Below are 18,528 nucleotides of genomic sequence, written 5' to 3' on the forward strand. Positions count from 1 at the left end.
CTGAAACTGCTCAACTCTGAGGCAGTCCGTAGGTCCTGCTGCAGTTATGTCTTGTGCCTGGCTCTCTGGATTAACTGGTACCTGGCTGAATGCCTGTTACCTACTGCTTCACTTATGGGCAAAGGAGTTGAGCATGTTCCTTGTTGTCACCAGGCCTCTCTCCTGTGTTGTGTTGTGCTTTCCCAACACCCTTTAAGCAATTCCATCCTCTTAGTCCCCTTTTTGATAGCATTAAGACTGCTTTTTGTTCCCAACCCCCTGCTCCCGGCCTTCTTGTTCATCCAATGGGATGCAGTTAGGGTGCCTTTTCTTTGGCAAATGCAACCTTTAATACTGTGTATTCCTCATTGAGGTGGGGAGGCTGCAAGCACATCCAAGGGTGCAAGTACATTCAAGTACATCAGGTTTTTCCTTTCAGTTGACCTTCTTCAGGCCCTTAATGATACAACAGCTGCCTCTTGGCTTGCTTGTTAGATTTCCTTCCCCTCCTGGTTGCTTTAGTGGCTTGTGAGGTATTCCATGGGGAGTAGAAGTTGTGCTGCTTTGACTAAGTAGCTCCAAAGCCACAAGGCTGTGTTATTACTTACATAGGGCAATAAAAGAGATGGATGGCATTGCCATGTATGGAACAGTTCAGTTTAAGCTCTTCTTTGGCTTTCTCAGCATTGTCTTTTATAGAGCAGGATTCCAGAGCCTGAGTTGTTGAGAGCCACGTGGATAATAAATAACACCACCAGCCTTTGAGCTCCCAACACAAACCATGGATGTAAAAGCTTTGTAAAGGAGGGCCAGGGCCACAGCTCCTTCTAACCTTGGGTTGCAAATGCACCGTTTCCACAAGTTGAGTGTGTCCATGTGGAGCACAGTTTATCAGAGGTGTTCTGCTGAAGGTGATTCCTTCTAGCAAGCCCTCAGAACGTCCTTTATCTCCTTCCTTTGTGAAGAATCCCTTGGGAAAGCTGAATCATTCATCTGGGTCCTGGAAACCTGCTTAGTTTGATGGTGAAATCACTCATCCACCAGATTAATAACTGAGATGAGCTTTTTGCCTGGGCTCTCTGCATTTCTTTGTGTGAGGGATAATGGGAACCACAGAGAGTTGTGCTGCTGAGAATGATGCGTCTGATTTGAAACCTGATCATTGACATAATGAATTGGTACCTAAAGAGCTGTTTAACCCAAGGGCAGGTTCCAGTGTCTGGCACTTCAGTGTCTCCGTGATTCCTGCCTTTGCTGAAGCTGTGAGTATTCCATTCTTGAGCAAATGAATAGGCTCCTTAGGGAGAGCAGTGCACAGTGGATGAGGATATCCTCAGCTGTCTTAGAAGACCATGGTGAGTGAGGAGCTGCCCTCTACCATCTCTCAGTGATAGTGTATTTGCCCACAACACTGTGCGGATGCTCTTCGGAGGCTGCCACGCTGGACTCTGAGGCCCTGAACTGAGCTCCTGATTAACGTTGTCTCTTCTGTTTGCTTTTCTTTCTCTGCTGCTTTCCTCCTTTTCCTGCTGTAACCCAGAAAAACTGATTGAGGGACTCAAATCTCCTGAGACTGCGCTTCTGCTCCCTGATATCCTGCCTCTCGCTGACCCCTTCGGTAGCACCTCAGATGCTGTGAATGGTAAAGAGAAACCCAGGGTGCCCCCTCCCCTCTGTCTTACACAGCATGTCTTGTCCTGCATGCTGCCTCTGCCTGTTGACCCCACTGGGCTCCCAAAACAGCTGCTGCTGTTGGGGAAACTCAATGCGATGGGAAGCTATGGATGATGTGAGGGTGCTGAGGCGCTGGCACAGGGTGCCCAGAGAAGCTGTGGCTGCCCCATCCCTGGCAGTGCTCAAGGCCAGGTTGGACACAGGGGCTTGGAGCAAGCTGCTCCAGTGGAAGGGGTCCCTGCCCGTGGCAGGGGTTGGAGCTGGATGAGCTTTAAGGTCCCTTCCAACCCAAACCATTCCATGATTCAAAACCAGATGTGCCTGTTCTCTGTGAGAACAGCAAAGACTTGGTGTTTACATTTAAACTCTAAGCTTACTGATGTGGCACAGCAACCATGGTTGTGCCTGCAGTGTTTGCCTGCTCACAGTAGAAGAAAGTTAAAAGCTGACTGAAGGAGATAACAAGAACTCCTCTGTTTCTGCTAAAGGCTCAGTGTGGAACCATGGTCCATGTCTCCATCGGCCCTCAGCAGGGTGACGAGGGAGCATTGCCTTTGGCCTGGGGCATATGCTGGGAATCAATGTGCCCAGACCCAACAGGCTTCATATATGTTTCAGAATCATGTTTTTTATCTACTTGTCTGATGTACTAAAGGCTGACAATTGCAAGCTGCAGTCAGTTGCAATCGGCTCCTGTTGTGGGTTTGGGTCCCAGCCATGTCCCCTGGTTAGCTGGTTGCAACCTCTGTAGCTCTGAATAGGAAGGTGGGAAATGGGTCCTGTTCTTTCTTCTTCTCCCTTCTGCAGTCTTTGGCAGTTGTCTGAATACCCTTAGATAATGACCCTGCAAATCACACACACTGCTATGCAAGCAGAAATAGTCATGAATCTCTCCTAGGCTGAGCAATCAGACCGTTTCTGGTCCTAGCATTTGAGGGCATCCTTGTTCATTGGTCATTACCTTGATGTTGGTCCTCGAGGAGGAGACCCAGACAGGTATGACCGTGGCAGTTACCCCTTCCCTTTCTATGCAGCCTCTATAAATAACTCAGTTTGGATCCACGGAATGGACACCAGCATTAAATGATGCTGGGGACTCGTGTTCTCCCCCAGATACTGAGTTCCAAGTCTTCACCACCTCTCTGTAGGGTGCTCTGCTCAAAATGGGACAGAAAGATGCCACAGCTTGGCTTTTGCCAAGCTTAACTGGGACTACATTAAGGGTTCTGCAGTGGGAATTTGAGTGATCTGTTACTTCTAATGCAGGGGGACACTTTAAAGGTCGATGTTTCCCTTGTGCTGGCTAAAGATCTAGTTATTTACCCAGCCTCAGGCCTTCAGACACTGATGTGTCCGAGTCCTCCTTCAGGATTGCATTAGCATCGGTCTAACTTCAGCCTGGTGTTGCTGCCAGCGTAGCTGCCATGTGTTCAAGGGTCACTAAAGCATTCAGACAGCTGCTGCCTTAATTCCTCCTAATGCTGCCTCTTGCAAACTGACCTCTGGCTTCTCCTCTGCTCTGCTGCTCCCCACGTGTGGAAAGGAAAAGCTGACGTAGCCGTGGAGAGTCTCATTCCAGGCCTGGAGGCTCCGCTGCCCCAGCGCCTCGTCTCGCAGACCGAGTCGGTGGCCTCCAACAGAACAGGTTGGTGAGGCAGGAGGGTGTTGGTTGGGGGCACAGGGTTGTGTCGTACCCCTGTGGGCTGTGGGAGTCACATAAGCACCCCTTCTCCTGCTGCTTTGCCCACCAGGGGAAACTGGGCTTGCTTCTGTGTCTTGGAAGCAGATGCTGTGTGGTTCCTCGGAGGTCAGGGTTGCTTGTGTCTCCCTGTACAAGAGCACTGGGCTCCTTCAGCCCACCACTACAGAGCTGTAGGTGCTGGAGTATTGCTCCAATGAAGTGCTGGAGCAGTCACTGGCTTTTCTGCTGGACTGGGACACCGTAGGAAACGGTTCCTATCCCTTTGTTCCTGGGAAGGCCATGGAATTGGAGCAAGTCAGGAGAAAGGCACCAAGATGATAAAGGGGATGGAGCAGCTCCTGTATGGAGCCAGGCTGAGAACATTGGGGCTGTTCAGCCTGGAGAAGAGAAGCTGCGTGGAGAGCTCAGAGCAGCTTCCAGTGTCTGAAGGAGGCTACAAGGATGCTGCAGAGGGGCTCTTCATCAGGGACTGTAGGGATAGGACAAGGGGTGATGGGTTCAGACTGAAACAGGGGGAGTTCAGGTTAGATCTAAGGCAGAAGCTCTTCCCTGTGAGGGTGCTGAGGCGCTGGCACAGGGTGCCCCGAGAAGCTGTGGCTGCCCCATCCCTGGCAGTGTTCAAGGCCAGGTTTGACACAGGGGCTTGGAGCGAGCTGCTCTAGTGGAAGGGGTTGCTGCCTGTGGCGCAGGGGTTGGAACTGGGTGAGCTTTAAGGCCCTTTCCACCCCAAACCAGTCTGGAATCTGCCTGCTTTGGCTGCAGGTGGACTTGAGGTCCATCTTCTCAGAGATCTCCTATGAAATAGGCTGCACATTCACTTTTTTTGCCAGAGTTTTGCCCTTCATCTCTCTTCCCTTCCCAAACTCCCCTTTGCTGCCCCTACTTTAACGTGTCACTTGTGTGGGATCTTGTGGTTGTGTCCTGGGCTTTAGAGGGCAGTGAGACCCAGGGAGTGTGTTACTTGTTCCTGAAGGTGTTGGGAGTCCCCCTGCCCTCACTGCAGAGCAGCAGGGAGTGTTCCCACCACAACAAATGGTACTGGGAAAAGGGATGTGGGAACATGAGCTTAACAGTGTTTGTGTCCTGTTTAATGCTACCTTGTGGATGCTAACGTGGATTCAGACTCTCTCACTGGGGAAGACTCTCTGCTTGACTGTTCTCTGCTTTCTAACCCTGCTGCTGACCTCGTGGATGAGTTTGCTCCGGTAGCTTTCGCACCTCAACCTCACAAAGGTAAAACTGTCCCTTTGTCTCTTCACACCTCCCGGTCCTGGGACGTGCTCTGTAGCTGCTCCCAGTTCACACAATCAGATGCTCTCATCCATGGTGGTGGTTTTTCTTTTTCCCCAAGCCATTGCTTTGTTTCCTTCCCAAGCTGGTTAAACTTGGACTGCACATTGAAGTACTAAGGGAAAAGGATAAATGAAAGCATTCAGCTTGACTGTAAAGACAAGGTTTCCATGAAGCAAGGATGCAGCAGAAGGGATACAATAGGTTTAAAGGGCAGGCTTTTGTATGTAGCCCTTCTTCAGGTTCATAAGTGAATGCCCTCTGGTTTTGCTCTTTGTACATGGTGTTTAAGACCTGATTTTGGGGCTGCATTATTCATTCTGGAAGGGAGCCTGACACCCATCTGTACCAGTGACAGGGGTTTGTGACACTAAAGGGGTTTGTTAGCATGTGAGGCATGGGACTGAGCTCTTCCAGATCTCGAAGCTGTTTTCCTTTTCAGAGGCTAGCAGGAGAAGGCTCTTGAGTCAAACTTCAGCCTCACAGCAGGGGTGAAAGCAGGCCTGTAAGTGCAATACCCAGCTGAGAAGTGGAACAGCTTTATAGTAACCCAAGAAAGCAGAGCTGGAGAAGAGAAGCAACCCCTGTGTGGCCCATCCCAAGAGCTGCAGATCAGCTCTTGCAGTGTTTGAGCTCGAGGGCAGCTCTGGGAACACTGCAGTGACCGGAGCTCTCTGCTCTTTCCACTAACACGAGTAGAGGGCCCTGGGAAGCTGGGTCCTAACTCCACATAGCACCTGCCTACTATGGGCTAAAGCAGTTGGGCGCAGTGGGGACAACGCCAGGTGTTAGTGGGTGACTGCCATAAAGCCAGGCTTGTAGTGACTATGGGGGTGCTACACATCCACCTGGGTGGGAGGAAGACCAGGACTTCTGTGCTATTTACTGCCTTCAACAGAGGCCCATAGCACAGATGTTGACTGCTGAGTGCCCCTCGATGCTGGGTTTTGCTTAGCTCACTTGGTGAGTATCCCTATAGCAACAGAGAATGATCTGTGCTCGGAGGACTCGCTGGAAAACCAGTCTGGAATCCATTCTTACACTTGATATGCACTTCAAAATGAGCTTGTGCTTTCTTCACAGAGCTTTTGGGTTTAAACAAGCACTTGCTGTAATTGCTCCTTGCTGTAATACACTTTGAGTAAATGGCTTGGCATGTACGTGGAGCAGTTATTCCTCCGTGTGTGGAGCACAGCAAAGCCCAGACACCATGGGTGGGACAAGGAATGAATGGACCCCCTGGGTTGCTCTGCTGTTCCCTCTGGGATGAGGAGGACTCGCGTTTCCTGGGGAAAATTGAGACTTTAAAACCTTCCCAAATCTCATTTCTGGCTTGTTTTCCAGCCCAGCTCTGGGTGTCATCATTCACTGTACATCCCTCTCAGTCCCTTCCTGTTTGCTTCTGTGTGCAGTCCTGGCTTTGAGGATAGCTCTGAGGCAGATGCTGCTGTCCATGGGCATAGCCAGCCTGTGGCACTGCAATGCTGCAAGTTATGGTGGGACCAGGAGGACATGAAAGAGCAGCCACAATGTGCTGTGTCCTTCACTAGGCTCCTCCTCATTGCATCTCCCAAGTGCAGCACAGGCTGTAGGTATGGGAGAAGGGAGAATTCTCCTTCTGGTGAGGTTCAGTCCCTGAGGAGAGCTCAAAGGCTTTTGGAGGAGTTTTACCCAAGCAAGGCCACTCATCAGCCTGTTCTTCCCTTATAGTCCACAGCTGAGCAGTGCCCCTTCAGTAGCTTCTTGTACAGCAAACTGCAGGGCTGTGAGCTATTGTGTGGTTAAAGGGAGGGAAATGGCAGTAGGAGGCTTGCAAAGGCTCCCAGGTAGGTTGAGAAGAGCCAGAGTGATGGCAAGAAGAGGCTCTGTGTTGATGAAGCATCTCTGTGGTTTTGACACCTCACAGGCCAGGCTCCCCTCAGATGTGTGGGGTGTTTCTCTGGGTCTCATCCTTCAGAGGACAGGGTATTACCACAGGTGGTTTCTTCCTTCATCTCACCTAAAATCTGTTATCAGATTTGTCAGCTTTAGGTAAAGAGCTTTTATTCTTGATGGGAGTCAAACAGCAATCTGCTTGTTCCTTAGAAGCCATCAGCTTGGCTTTCATGTAGCGATTGAGGACCAGATTTTGGCAGGTATTTTAGGTGTCTAAGGTGTAATAAGCAGTGATGCACAGCAAGAGCCTCTGAAGGTGTGTAATTGCCTGATAAGGCAGATAAATGTCTCAGCTACTGTGGAGCTGGTTGAAAGTGCCTCCTACCAAGTGTCTCACTGCAGCTGACGTGGTTTGAGATCAATGGAATTGATGTGTCAGGGCTGCTCCTGGGGCCTTTAAACCCTCTCTAGTGATGTCTTCAGGCGCTTGAAATCTGACTGCACGTTGCACTGCTTGCTTTATCACCCCAGCTGAAAGCTCAGGGCTTTTGTCTCATGGAGATGACTGGAGTTCCTTCTGTGGTGGTTCTCTTCTTTGGTTCTTTCCCCCCTCCAGTCCTTTCCTTCTCCTTGTGCATGGGGGTTGGAACTGGGTGACCTTAAGTTCCCTTCCAACCCTACCTATTCAATGACTCTATGAGGGCTGGTAGCCAGACTGCTCTCAAGCTGTCCTAATACCTGCCAGCCACTGGATGATGATGGAGAACACCTTCAGACCTAAGGAGCTTAAGCCCTGGGCTTTTACCACAGCTTTGAGCTGTGGCAATGGCTAAGCCTTCAGATTAGCCACGTTTTATTGTGGTTCTCATGACTTGGCTTGCTTTTGGTTTGCCTGCCTTCCACTTGTGTATTGTCTCTCTTACTCTTTACCTTGTTTCCCAAAGGCTTACCAGCTTTATTCACCTTTTCAGTGAAACTCCTGCTTCTAAACCCTGCCTCTGAAAACACAAAAGATGCTCTAACACTTTTCAGCCATTCTAACCAGCCTTTTCTGCTGTCTTTGCTTCTTTACCTCTGTTTCTCCTTTACGCTGCAGAAGATACTAACCTGATATCAGGCTTTGATGCTCCTGAGGGCTCTGAAAAGGTGACAGAAGATGAGTTTGACCCAATTCCAGTGTTGATATCCAAAAATTCACAAGGTAAGCCAGGCCATGGGGGTGAAAAGGGTAGGGAAAAGGAAAGCAATGGCTGTAAATCAGTTGTGGGGCAGTGGTGCTGCAGCACGTATGAGCTAGTTCAAATCATCAGCTGTAAGAGACCAGCACTGCAGTGTTTAATGAGCTTAGTCTTCCCTGATGTACACTGGCCTTGAAACTTCTCCATACTCTGTGAGAAGACTGCATGCCCAAAAAGACAATGGACATGGGAGCACCTTTAGAGCCCATGAGGCCAGGCAGGGCACAGATACCTCTGTGGCTAAAGCACAGCAGAGAACTGGGTTCTCCTATGCCTTAGCTACTGTTCAAGCCAGTGGAAGGAAGCCCTTTGACTTCTAAGCTAAGTTGGCATGAGGCACAAGGAAGGGAGATGATGATAACCCTTTATACCACTCAGACTCCTGCTGAAAGGGAATGCTGATGCCTTTCAAAGGCATTTGTGGGAGCCGGGTGCAAGAGGTTTGGTAGATGCCACCCCCTTCCTTTGAAGAGCTTTTAAGCAGGGTCCTTAGGCCGCAGGCTGGGAAGTTTCTCCTGTCACAGCATTCCCGTGACCTGGATCACACTCGTGTGATCTTTGCAACCAGTTTCAGCCTTACTTAGGGTTAATATGAGCAGCGCTGTTCCCTTACAACAGATAACAGTGCTGCATCTCCTGGCTCTTGCAGGGACAGAAGCAGGCAGCCTTTTTCCTGTCCCATCAGTCAGATAGGTCTCTGCAGTTGAAAGGTTTGGGTCATGCTAATGCTGGTTTAAAGCCAAACTCCAAGGCTCCCTTTTGATCCTGTGTTGATTCTGTCTTTGGTTTGGATGGGTTTTTAAGTTGGATTGTAGAAGTTCATTGACTTCCCTAAGGCCCCTTTTTGTTTGCAGCAGGAATGTGCTATACCCCTGCTCTGCTTCCACCGCTAGCTTGCAAAGACTGACACTCATCAGGTAGAAACCCTGCTGAAAGAGATTTCTACCAAAGCTGGGCCATATATACCTTGGTATATGTACAAGGCATATATATACCTTGAATAAAGAGGAGCATCTCCCCTTCAGTATCAAAGTACCAGTTAGAGAAAGCCACCTGATAGCTCCACTCTCCTTGCAGTGGTCGCCAACTTAAAGATGCTCTTCAAACAGCAACTGAATGCCAAGATTTAAAACCTTTAATAGCCCTTTCTATAGACTTAAAACCTTTAATAGTCCTTCCTATAGATTTAAAACCTTTAATAGTCCTTTCTGTAGATATAAAACCTTTAATAGTCCTTTCTATAGGTTCTGCAGTTGTATTCACTTGATAGATCCTTTAGCAAGGACAGAATTCTGCAGCTTAGATGCAAGCCTTGGGAAGAGGAAACGATTGCTGCTGTGATGTTTTGCCATGCAAGCCAGTTAGGTTGGGGTGGTGGGAAGCGGGTGGAGGAGCGAGCAGGGGAATGCTGTTGATGTGATACAAGCAATGAGAAGAGCTTGAGCAAATTTGCTGGTTTGCTTTGACTTTTGTCTTGCTTGCTTGATCTTGAACATCTGAAACTGTCGTGTGTGCGTGTCCTGTTCACTACTGAATTCCTATCTCTCACACTTTCAGGTGGGCATTCTAGAAACAACAGTGGAAGCTCTGAGTCCAGTCTTCCCAACATAGCCAGGTCTTTGCTGCTGGTGGATCAGCTCATAGACCTGTAGCAGTGACACAGTAGCAGACGCAGTTTCTGTAACGTACCTAACCCTCCGTTTTCAGTTCCAGAAGAGTTCCCTTCGCGCGTGGTTCTTTTGGCCTTTTTGGTTTTGCTGCTTTGGTTGCTTTCGTTTTCTCCTCCCTTCAAAGGAAACCAAATCTGCTGCCAGGAGCCACTCACCCACCTTTGCCCCTGTCCCCTCCCCGGGCCCTGGGAAAGAGTCTGGCTCAGGTCTCCAGGTAGCCCCATCCTCTCTAAAGCTGGTCAAAGCCTGTTACGGTTCCTTCTGCACGTGTCTCTATAGCCTGTGTGTAAAGGGAGCACCATCCTTAGCCACCCTGCTGAGATGTCCACATAGCACCATGGAAAGCCTCACTACATGAATTAGAGAACTGGAGCTGATGTGCGATCCACAGACTCCTTTCTCCTTAGAGTAGGGCATGAACTGCTGTGTTTAAAGCTTTGGGGTTTGGGTTTTGGTTTGTTCCTGTGTTCTGCTGAATGGGCGGGGGGGTGTCCCTCTCCTGCACAACACGGGTTAGGAGAGCTGAGGTTTCTCAGTTACCCATGGAGGAGGTACAGTTCCTTCCTCTGAAGTACCTCTGGTGATGGTGCATTGAAGAGAGCTTTCTCGACTGCCCCCAGCTCTTTAACAACCCTGCTTGTGAATGAACCACGCTTCCTTGGGGAGGGGAAAACCGCACCCAAACCTGATTGTTAAAGCTGCAGCAATGACCCCAGGGGAGCTCTTGGAAGGTTTGTGAACCAACTCCATGTGAGTATGGCTGTGACGTGCGTTTTGTTGACCCTCATTTGGATGAGAAGGGCGTTGTGGCAGCAGCAGATGTATTCCCTGTGACTTCTTTCCTGTGTTAGACTGGAAGAAAAAAGCAGATTCCCCCCCCCCCACCCACCCACCCACCTGTAAATTGTGTATGAATCAAATCGTCCTCCGGTCATTTGTCTATTTTTAACCCTGGTTTTAGTCCAGCATCTGGTATCTGTTCTGGGTTCCCCGTTATCTTTGTACCTGCATATAGTGCAAACCAGTTGAGTATGGAACACATTTGTTTCAGTAGACAAAGATTACCGTGGACTTCACTCCTCAGTCTGTGTGGAACAAGCATGCACTTGGTTCGGGCGGTTTGAAGTTCAGTGCTGCTACGACTCGATGGGGTTTTACCTTTTCTTTTCCCTTCCCACGCTTAGTTGGTCCATCAGCTGGATACACTAACCTGGGTTTCACTGGCTTCTGGTCCTGAAGGCTGGGATTCCTATCTTGTATTTGAAAGCTCTTTCTGAACGGAAGGACTCTTCCTCTGTAGTGGAATACTTCCTAGCTTCCTGCTAACCTTGTGTATGTGTACGTAGCTGTATTAGTACTAAGTGCAGTTTCCCATGTGCGAAAGTAGGAACGACTGAAACCTGTATGTACTGACCTCTTGCTAAGAAGGAAAGAAATCCAAGCTCGTGACTCCTCCTTTCCTCTCTCCAGCCTCTCTGCTCTTCCCCACCCCGACACTTAGTTGAACAAATCCTGTACATAGAACCACCATGGATGGTGTCCGCTCTCCATTCCTCTTCTTTTTCCAACCTTACTAATAAAAGTATTGCTGAAGTGTGTTGTATCATTCCCTGTGTATACTGCACTTCCCAAGAGAAGCTTTACATGAGAACTGTTGGAAATGACCTTAGTCCAATTGTGGATAGAAACCTCATTATTTTTTTGGGTTTATATTCCTAAAGCACAGGCGAGCTGGACTGGAACCCATGAAGATGTTATAGATAGAAAGTTATTGTATAGTCAGATACTGAGATTATATGAAAAGAGAATGGATTTTACAAAGTAACCATCTACTGTATATTAGAAACAAAGATTTCTGTGAATTAAAGTACTTTTAAAGAATGTTTAAGGTTTTAAATCTAATGGCACTTGTTCAAGGGAGTTGTTCTGGAACGAACTCTAAATGCACTGGGTTGTGAATAATGCTATTAAATAAGCAGATGTGAATGGTTATTTTATTGCTCTTTCCAGTAGCTGTTCCTGGAGCTGGGTGGGAAATGGTACAGTGGAAGCTTGCATTTGAGAGGTGTCTGTTATCTTGACCTCCCTCATCCCAAAGGACTTGTGGAATGAATGGAAAATGAGAGATGCAATGAGTGGAGATTTGGGATTCGTTTTAAGCTCTCCAAACCCCGTGCCTGCCCTATAGGTGCTGGTGTGCTGCTGGATGTGGAGGCTGCTGCTGCGAAGGGACAAAGTGAACTTGCCTGCCTGGGAGCCATTGGGTGCAGTCCCAAAGTGGTGCCAGAATAAGGCTCATAGTGATGGTTGGAGCCTTCTTGGAAGCTATGGGAGATGTTTGTGTCCCCTTGTGAGGGTCGCAGGGTTGGTGGTGGTAAGGAACACAGCAGATTCTCCTTCCTGCCCTAATGGGCTGGAGCTTGTGGTGGGGTTCTTGGCATTACCTGTTCAGATGGATCCTCCTGGTAGGAGTTGTAGGTACGAGAGCTGCAAGCACACTACTGCATGGAGTATCTGGAACTTCAGCCTCTCACAGGCCACTTACCAAAGCGAATGGCAGCTGGAGTGAATGTGTGCAGAGCAAAGTTCTTTTTAGAGGGGGCTTCTTGTGAATGATGGCATATGAATGAGGATGGCATCCTTCAGCCTGAAAGCTTGCAGGATGTTGCCTCCAGAGACTTTCCAAACCTCCTGCCTTCAAAATGGCTTGGAAAAGAAAGAAACACTTACTACAGTAGAGGTTTAGATGCGATTCAGGCCAGAGTTCAGCAGGTTTTGGGTGTCCAAGCAAACACCAATGTGGAGCATGCGGGCCTCTGACTGCAGAAGGTCATCATGCACGTGGTGTGCTGCAGTGTATGTGTGTGTCTGCATGGAGCACGGCATTCCCCTTTTTAGCCATTACGTTTCCTAGGTCAGGAGCTCGCAGGGAGCAGCGTTGGGAATGGTCGGTGTGAATGTACTGGGATGGAGTGCTCAGATGAAGGAGTGAGACCAGTTCCTGTGACTTCTCCTTGCTGAGGTGATGGGCACTGCCCATCAGAACTGCAGCACCCAGCAGGAACCAGGGGATGGGGTGGGAAGGGGTTTTCTTTGTGTTCATTTCTCACCCTGGCAGGAGCTGTGCTCTGGGACAGCCATGCCAATGCACCGAAGCACGGGCTCTCTGCACAGCATGGGATCTCCTTGTGCCTCGGGTGGTTGGAAGGATGGTACCAACGTGAGACTCGTGCTCCTGCCCTTTCTCGAGGCTTAACCCCTAGAAACTCACCTTGTGTTCTTGTGGATGGAACACGGGGCTTGTGCACAGTACCAACGGGGGGTACTAACGCTTCATTCTGCTCCCTGGATGACGCAGTCATGGTGATGCTGAGCTTTGGTGTTCTCAGGGCGTTGTACGGGGCCGCTTTGTCTTGAGGTTTGTTGCTTCCAGGAATGGGAATGCAAGGAGGAACTCCAGCGTTTCAGGAGCAAAGGCATGAGGAGTCCTTTGACCCTTTTCAAATGCCAAAGCAGTGATCCTGCGTGCTGGTGGTGGTGCTGAGTTTTAGATCCCTGTTCCTGCCTGTTGAGACCTCCCTGACTTTGGCTGGCTGAAATCAGGTGGAAGAGCAGCTTTAGGCTCTAAGAATGTCTCCATCTCCCCTTTCTTGTTCTGGGCTCAGCTCCAGCAATGAGCTCATCGTCCCAGTGGCTGCTCTGCCTCCTGCAGCCCCATCATGGGAAGAGTAATCGTTTTACAGCATTCCTGTCAGTTATTCCAGTACTTGGCCTCTTCAGGGCATGGTTTTCCTTAGAAGATGGGGGAACTCCATGTGTTAGTGCTGTAACTCAGGGGTAAATGGTCTTGTAAATGCTATCTGATGGGGCATTACCAGGTGATAAGTGGTTTTAATGCTCAGGTTCTCCCTGCCTGGAGGGGGGTTTCTTTAGTACTTATCTCTGAACCTGGAATCGGGACTGATGGGCACAGGGGTAGGGCAGGACCAGAGCTGTAAGCTGAAGCTCGATGAAGACTTGATGCTGTAAAGGAGTGTGTGTGTGTGTGTGTGTGTGTGTGTGTGTGTGTGTGTGTGTTAAAACCTGGTTTCATTCAGAACCTAAGGGATGCTTCTCCATGAAGTCACGCACAGATCCTGAAGCCCAGAGGAGGAGGAGTGTGGGTGGGACGGACACGAAAGAGGCAGCTGCCTGTTGCCTGTGTCCATCTTGGCCTAGGCAGGTGTTAGGAAGCGCTGCCTCTGCAGAAGAGGCATCTCTTTGTGTGTCCGTTCAGGCAAACCATCTGCCTGGCTCTCCTCAGGCCTCTTGCATGGTGTCAGTGGGAGTGCAGGCAGGCAGAGGAGGGGCAGGGCTGCACACAGACAGGCGCTGTCTCACAGGGCTTGTCCTTTAGCAGCCCCTGGAGTGAGCCTTTCTGTGCTGTGCAGAACAAACGTACCCTTCTTGTGTGGAACCATCCCAGGTTCTCTGAGCTCAGACCTCGGCAGCATCCCTCAGCGCTGGCTGATTCCACTTCCCTGTCCTCTGAAGCCTCCTCTGCAAAGCCTGTAGCTGTGGCTGCTTGTGGGAGTGCACTGATTGTGTCTCATTAGCTCTAACCTGACCTTTACGCAAAGGGATCTGGGGGATTGCATAGTTTGGTGTCTTAAGCGTAGCTCAGACCTTTAACATGTAAGAGGAGGTGTCTAAGGCACTGCCCAGGCATGCTCCCAGATGTTAGCCAAAGGAAAATGCTGGCATGGGGATGTCTTCTTGTAGCGAGGCTGCTGCAGCTCCTTCTGGGCCTGTCCCTTTGCTTTCTGCCAAAGGAAGCAGATGGGACCCCAAGAACGTGGGAAGGAAAAAGTGCCTGAGGTCAGATGCTGTGGGATGGTGTCTGGAAGCCGGGTCTTCCTCCTTCAGCATCAGGAAAATAGAGCGTGGATTATAGCTGGTCCTCCTCTCTTGTCAGTAGATCCCCATGCTTCCCAGTGCGTGTTGCTGTTCCTGTGGCCATTTCTCTTCCTGCTGTGTTGCCTGGCAGCTCTGAAACCAGCTCAGCCCTGGAGGCCAGAAGGAGCTCCCACTGAAGCATCACTTCATTTTCTCCTCCCAGCCACCAGTTCTGGGCTCAGTGAGGAGGAAAACCGCTTCCCTCCTCACTCGGATGGGCAAAGAAAGCATCGGGAAAAGTCACTTTTCCAAAGGCAGTGTTCTGCCTGTTACACAAGGTCAGACGCGTGCTGCTCTGCCCTACACAAACAGGCTCATACCGTGTCAACCCTCCTCTTGCCCTAAGTGTCGTCGCTTACACAAACGTAGGCAACTACTAACGCAAGGAGCTCTTTAAACAGAAGAATTCAGCTCAACTGACTGGTTTGTACTGGTTTTGTGCACCGAGGGGCACTGGTCTGCGTCCAGGTTCCCCATGATGAATGCCTTGTTCCTTCCCTTGTGTTCCTGCACGCGGTGTTTCCGTGAGAACCGGGGCATTCCGAGGCGGTTGCTTGATGCGGCCACTGGTTTTGCTCTGCTTCAACCTGTGCGCTCCAACCCTCCTGATAACACCTGGTAAATGCATAACCAGCCTCCTGGAAGGAAACCCCGCCACACACGTACTGCTCCTGTGGGCTGAGGTTAGCATCTGGGCTTTAAAGTGCTGCTCGCACCGTTCGCTTCAGGAAAGAGCGATAGTATTTTTGTAGGGTCGCTTCTGGAATGTTCCTGTCTCTACACTGTCTTTCTGTAGCAGTGCAATGTATCCCAGTGAAGAGTTTCCCAATAAATACTGGTTTTGATGCCTAATGACTGACTGCTGTGTCTTTACTTGTGAGAAGGGGTTGACTTGCTGTGGAGGTGATGGAGAAGCTGTAAATGGGAATGATTCACCGGGTGATGCTCTCTTGTCGTAGCAGGGTGTATTGGTTAGTACCTCACTCATCCATTAGATACCATCATTACCCTCCTCATTCTTCCTGCGAGTCACACTGCTGCTTTATCACATGCCTCTTTCCTATCCCCTTGCTAACAAGAGCCCAATGACACACTCCTAACCTGCCAGTAGTTCTCTGAAGGTAAGATATCTTGTGTTCTGTCTGTGCGAGTCGTAAGGCAAAGCCAACCCCATCTTGGGCTCTTCTACCTGGAGGAGCCCAGAACAGGAAGCCTCTCCCCACCCTGTCTTGTTACACTGACACAGAAGCCAGCCAGGTTGTTAGGGTTATGTTAGATGCTCGATTCGAAGCCGTGGTATGGAGTGTTGAAGATCATATGCCTTGCAGTGATTTAAAGAATGCTGCTGTAGTTAGCAGGGTTTATTAAAAGCTACAGGCTGACCTTCATCCTTTGAACTGTGTATGTTACTTTAGCAGGTTGCAGGGATCCATCCCTGTGTGTTTTACCTACCTGAGTGTAATTCCATGTACCCGTGGGATGGCTCACAGCAACAGAGGCTATGCCAAGCAGTACGTCTGCTTGTAGGGCAGTCAGTAAGCACCAGTACAGAATGAGGTGGCAGAACTTGGCTGCTTGCTGCAGCCCCGCTCCAGCAGCACATTATAAAGTGAAAACCTCTCCTGTGGTGGTCGCTGTCGTGGGTGGCAGAGAAAAAAACCTTGTGGAATGGTGCTGAGGGGGTGCTGGGGTTGTCCATCTGTGTGTCAGACATTTTCCATCTCTTTCCGGGTTGTGAGCGGTGCTGAGCTGTGTCACTTCATGTGTCTTCAGTCCCTTCCCTTGTATGTTCTTTCATTTACCCTCCTTCTCCTTCCCATTTTCCATGCATGATGGTGGTTTAACTCTGAACAGCATGGTGTTTCTTGTGTAACAAGTACCCTTCTTATGTACGACTGAGGAGATGGAGCTTGTTGAGTAACACTCTTCTCTTGCGTTTTTAGGTCTGCAGAGGGATCCAGCCCTATTCCCAGTGGTAGCTCTTGAGCCCTGTAAAGGACCTTCTGGCAGTGATGGACTTGCTCCGTACAAGGGTCGGTGTGAGATGCGGGAGGTGAAAACGCAGCACAACTCGGAGTCAGACTACTTGGCAAGAGATGGTCCTTCAAGCAACAGCTCCTTCTACAGCAGTGAAGGAGAGGGGACAGACCATGAAGGGGACATTCTGGATTGCAGCGGGTCCAGGCCGTTGCTGATGGATTCGGAAGAGGAGGAGGAAACCTGCAAGTTGTGCCCAGGGTTCCTGCAGTCTGTGCCCAGGGAAAGGCATGAGGCCTCCAAAGAAGATCCCCACTCCCAGCCTAGAGCAGGGGAGTCGCTGTTCCCTGCCTTCCAGTCACACACCGGGGAGGTTTTTAATGAGCCGGATGTCTTTGCCACGGCTCCTTTCCGAAGCATGAGGAAAGTGCCTGATGAGGTGGATGTCTTTACCAAAGCTCCTTTTATCTCCAAGGGGAACATGGCTCTGAGGCATCCCGAAGAAGCAGACGTGTTTCTGAGAGCCCCTTTCACTAAAAAGAAAAGCGTGGAAGAGCTGACTTCCCATAGTACATCTAAAGAGTCATTCACACCTCCCATCCTCCTGGGTCAGGGAGGCGATGGCCAGCACCGAGCTAACCCCGGGATCCCAAGCCTGGACTCCGCAATGTGTGGGTCCACAGCCACGGCGAGAGCTCAGTATGCCTCTGCTGGCTTTCATCAGCCAGGAAGCCTTCATCCCTCTTCCATCAGAGCCGCAGAGCCCCAGGAGCACATCCCTGCTAAAGGCTCTGTGCCGCCGGAGCAGGGTGGCACTGCGGGCGAGAGGAGCCCGGGAGGAGCCGCGCTGCCGCAGGAGGCCGTGCTGGGCTCCGTGGCTACCAAGCCTTTCCGTCCACAAGCCCTGTCCAAATACTCCCGTCACTACAGCCCGGAAGATGGGCCGGGGCTTGACGTGAAGCCCATCGCTGCTTACAAAGTGGTTTCCCAGGCCAACAGACAGGCGATAGCAGGATCTGTCTCTGTTGTCCCTCTGTCTTCCAGGACTACGGAGCTGCCCGGCGGGGATCCCTTTGCTGCAGCACCCTTTCCTTCCAAAGCAGGAAAGCAAAAGCCTTAATCTGCTGTGAGCTGGGAGGTGTGCTTCCCTAGGGCCACCTCCCACAGGACCTTGAACCTCTTAGTTGAAATGAATGATATAGCAATATATATATAAAAATAATTATTATTTTTGGGTCAGAACTCTATTTGCAGTGCTATATAGCTGAACCATTTTAAGTTATGTTAGCCTCAAACCTGGCTCTCAGGATCTTCATATCCTTTTCAATTGCTTCTTACCTTCCTCCTCTCATTGTCGTCCTCTCCGTTTATTGTTTAGATGCTTTCCCAAACCAGTAATATTCCATATGTTCTGGTCCTGGCTGGGAAAATGCATTACAAGATGAATGAAAAAGTTTATGGATTACAGAGCAAGTCAAGCGGGACTTGCTAGTGCTCTGGAAAGGAAGTGATTTCACAGGTTAAAGGGTTTTTGTGACTTCGTCCCTCTTTCCTATCAGTGCAAGACAGCAATGTTGTATATTCCTGCTGCTTGGCCGCGATGGCAAACCTGGCAGCCAAGCTCCAGAGTCTGTCGTGTGCATCCATAGGTGATGCCATGCAGGAGGCGGTGGCACCAGGGCTGTGTTAGAGCCATTTCTTTCAGTTCATGTGCGTACTCCCTGCCTGGTTTACGCCAGCACAGGGATCTGCTGATGGTGGTGTTGCAGGAGGGAGCTGGGCAGCAGTTTTACAGTATTAAACAGAAGCCTTACTGGAAAGCTGAGTGTGCAAACACCTCCCTGGCTGTCCTGAGCTCCATACCTCATGTGGTCACTTCAGTGCTGGCTGCAATCCGGTTAGACTGAGCTATAGAGAACCTCCCCTCTGTGTGTGAACTCTGCCTTCTGTTTTCCTGGTGATAAAGGATGAACCTAAGCAAAATCCATCCACGCTCCATTGGGAATGTTTGCTCTGCTTCCGAAATACTGTGTGTTCTACCCTGTTCCCAAGGAGAAAGGTAACTTCTTATTGGTTGTTCAGTCATTGAGGTAGGGAATCCCAGTACAGTGTTTGGAGGAAAAGCAGCCCTGATGGGCAGAAAGCAAGCAGACTGTGCTCCCCTCTCCTTCCACTGATGTAGGACAGG

At 50.0% G+C, this 18,528-nt stretch overlaps 1 protein-coding gene across 4 annotated transcripts in view; it reads left to right on the plus strand.

Annotated features, from left to right (window-relative positions):
- The window catches only part of AAK1 (AP2 associated kinase 1), a 74,686-nt gene extending 56,359 nt beyond the window's left edge, over nt 1–18,327 (plus strand). For 2 of the 4 annotated variants that reach the window (XM_062620940.1, XM_062620941.1), the window contains one exon: nt 16,307–18,327. In XM_062620940.1, the coding sequence (XP_062476924.1) occupies nt 16,307–17,460 (1,154 nt within the window). In that variant the 3' untranslated portion in view covers nt 17,461–18,327. Of the gene's footprint in view, nt 1–1,519; nt 1,622–3,196; nt 3,299–4,477; nt 4,589–7,616; nt 7,722–9,315; nt 9,496–16,306 lie in introns of those variants that run through there. The other 2 variants (XM_062620942.1, XM_062620943.1) reach the window with 2 other exon arrangements.
- Nucleotides 18,328–18,528: the final 201 nt, after the last annotated feature.

This window comes from Pezoporus occidentalis, unplaced genomic scaffold (assembly GCF_034315485.1).
Source record: "Pezoporus occidentalis ecotype Australia unplaced genomic scaffold, CSIRO_AGI_Poc_V1 ctg226, whole genome shotgun sequence".
Taxonomy (NCBI): domain Eukaryota; kingdom Metazoa; phylum Chordata; class Aves; order Psittaciformes; family Psittacidae; genus Pezoporus; species Pezoporus occidentalis.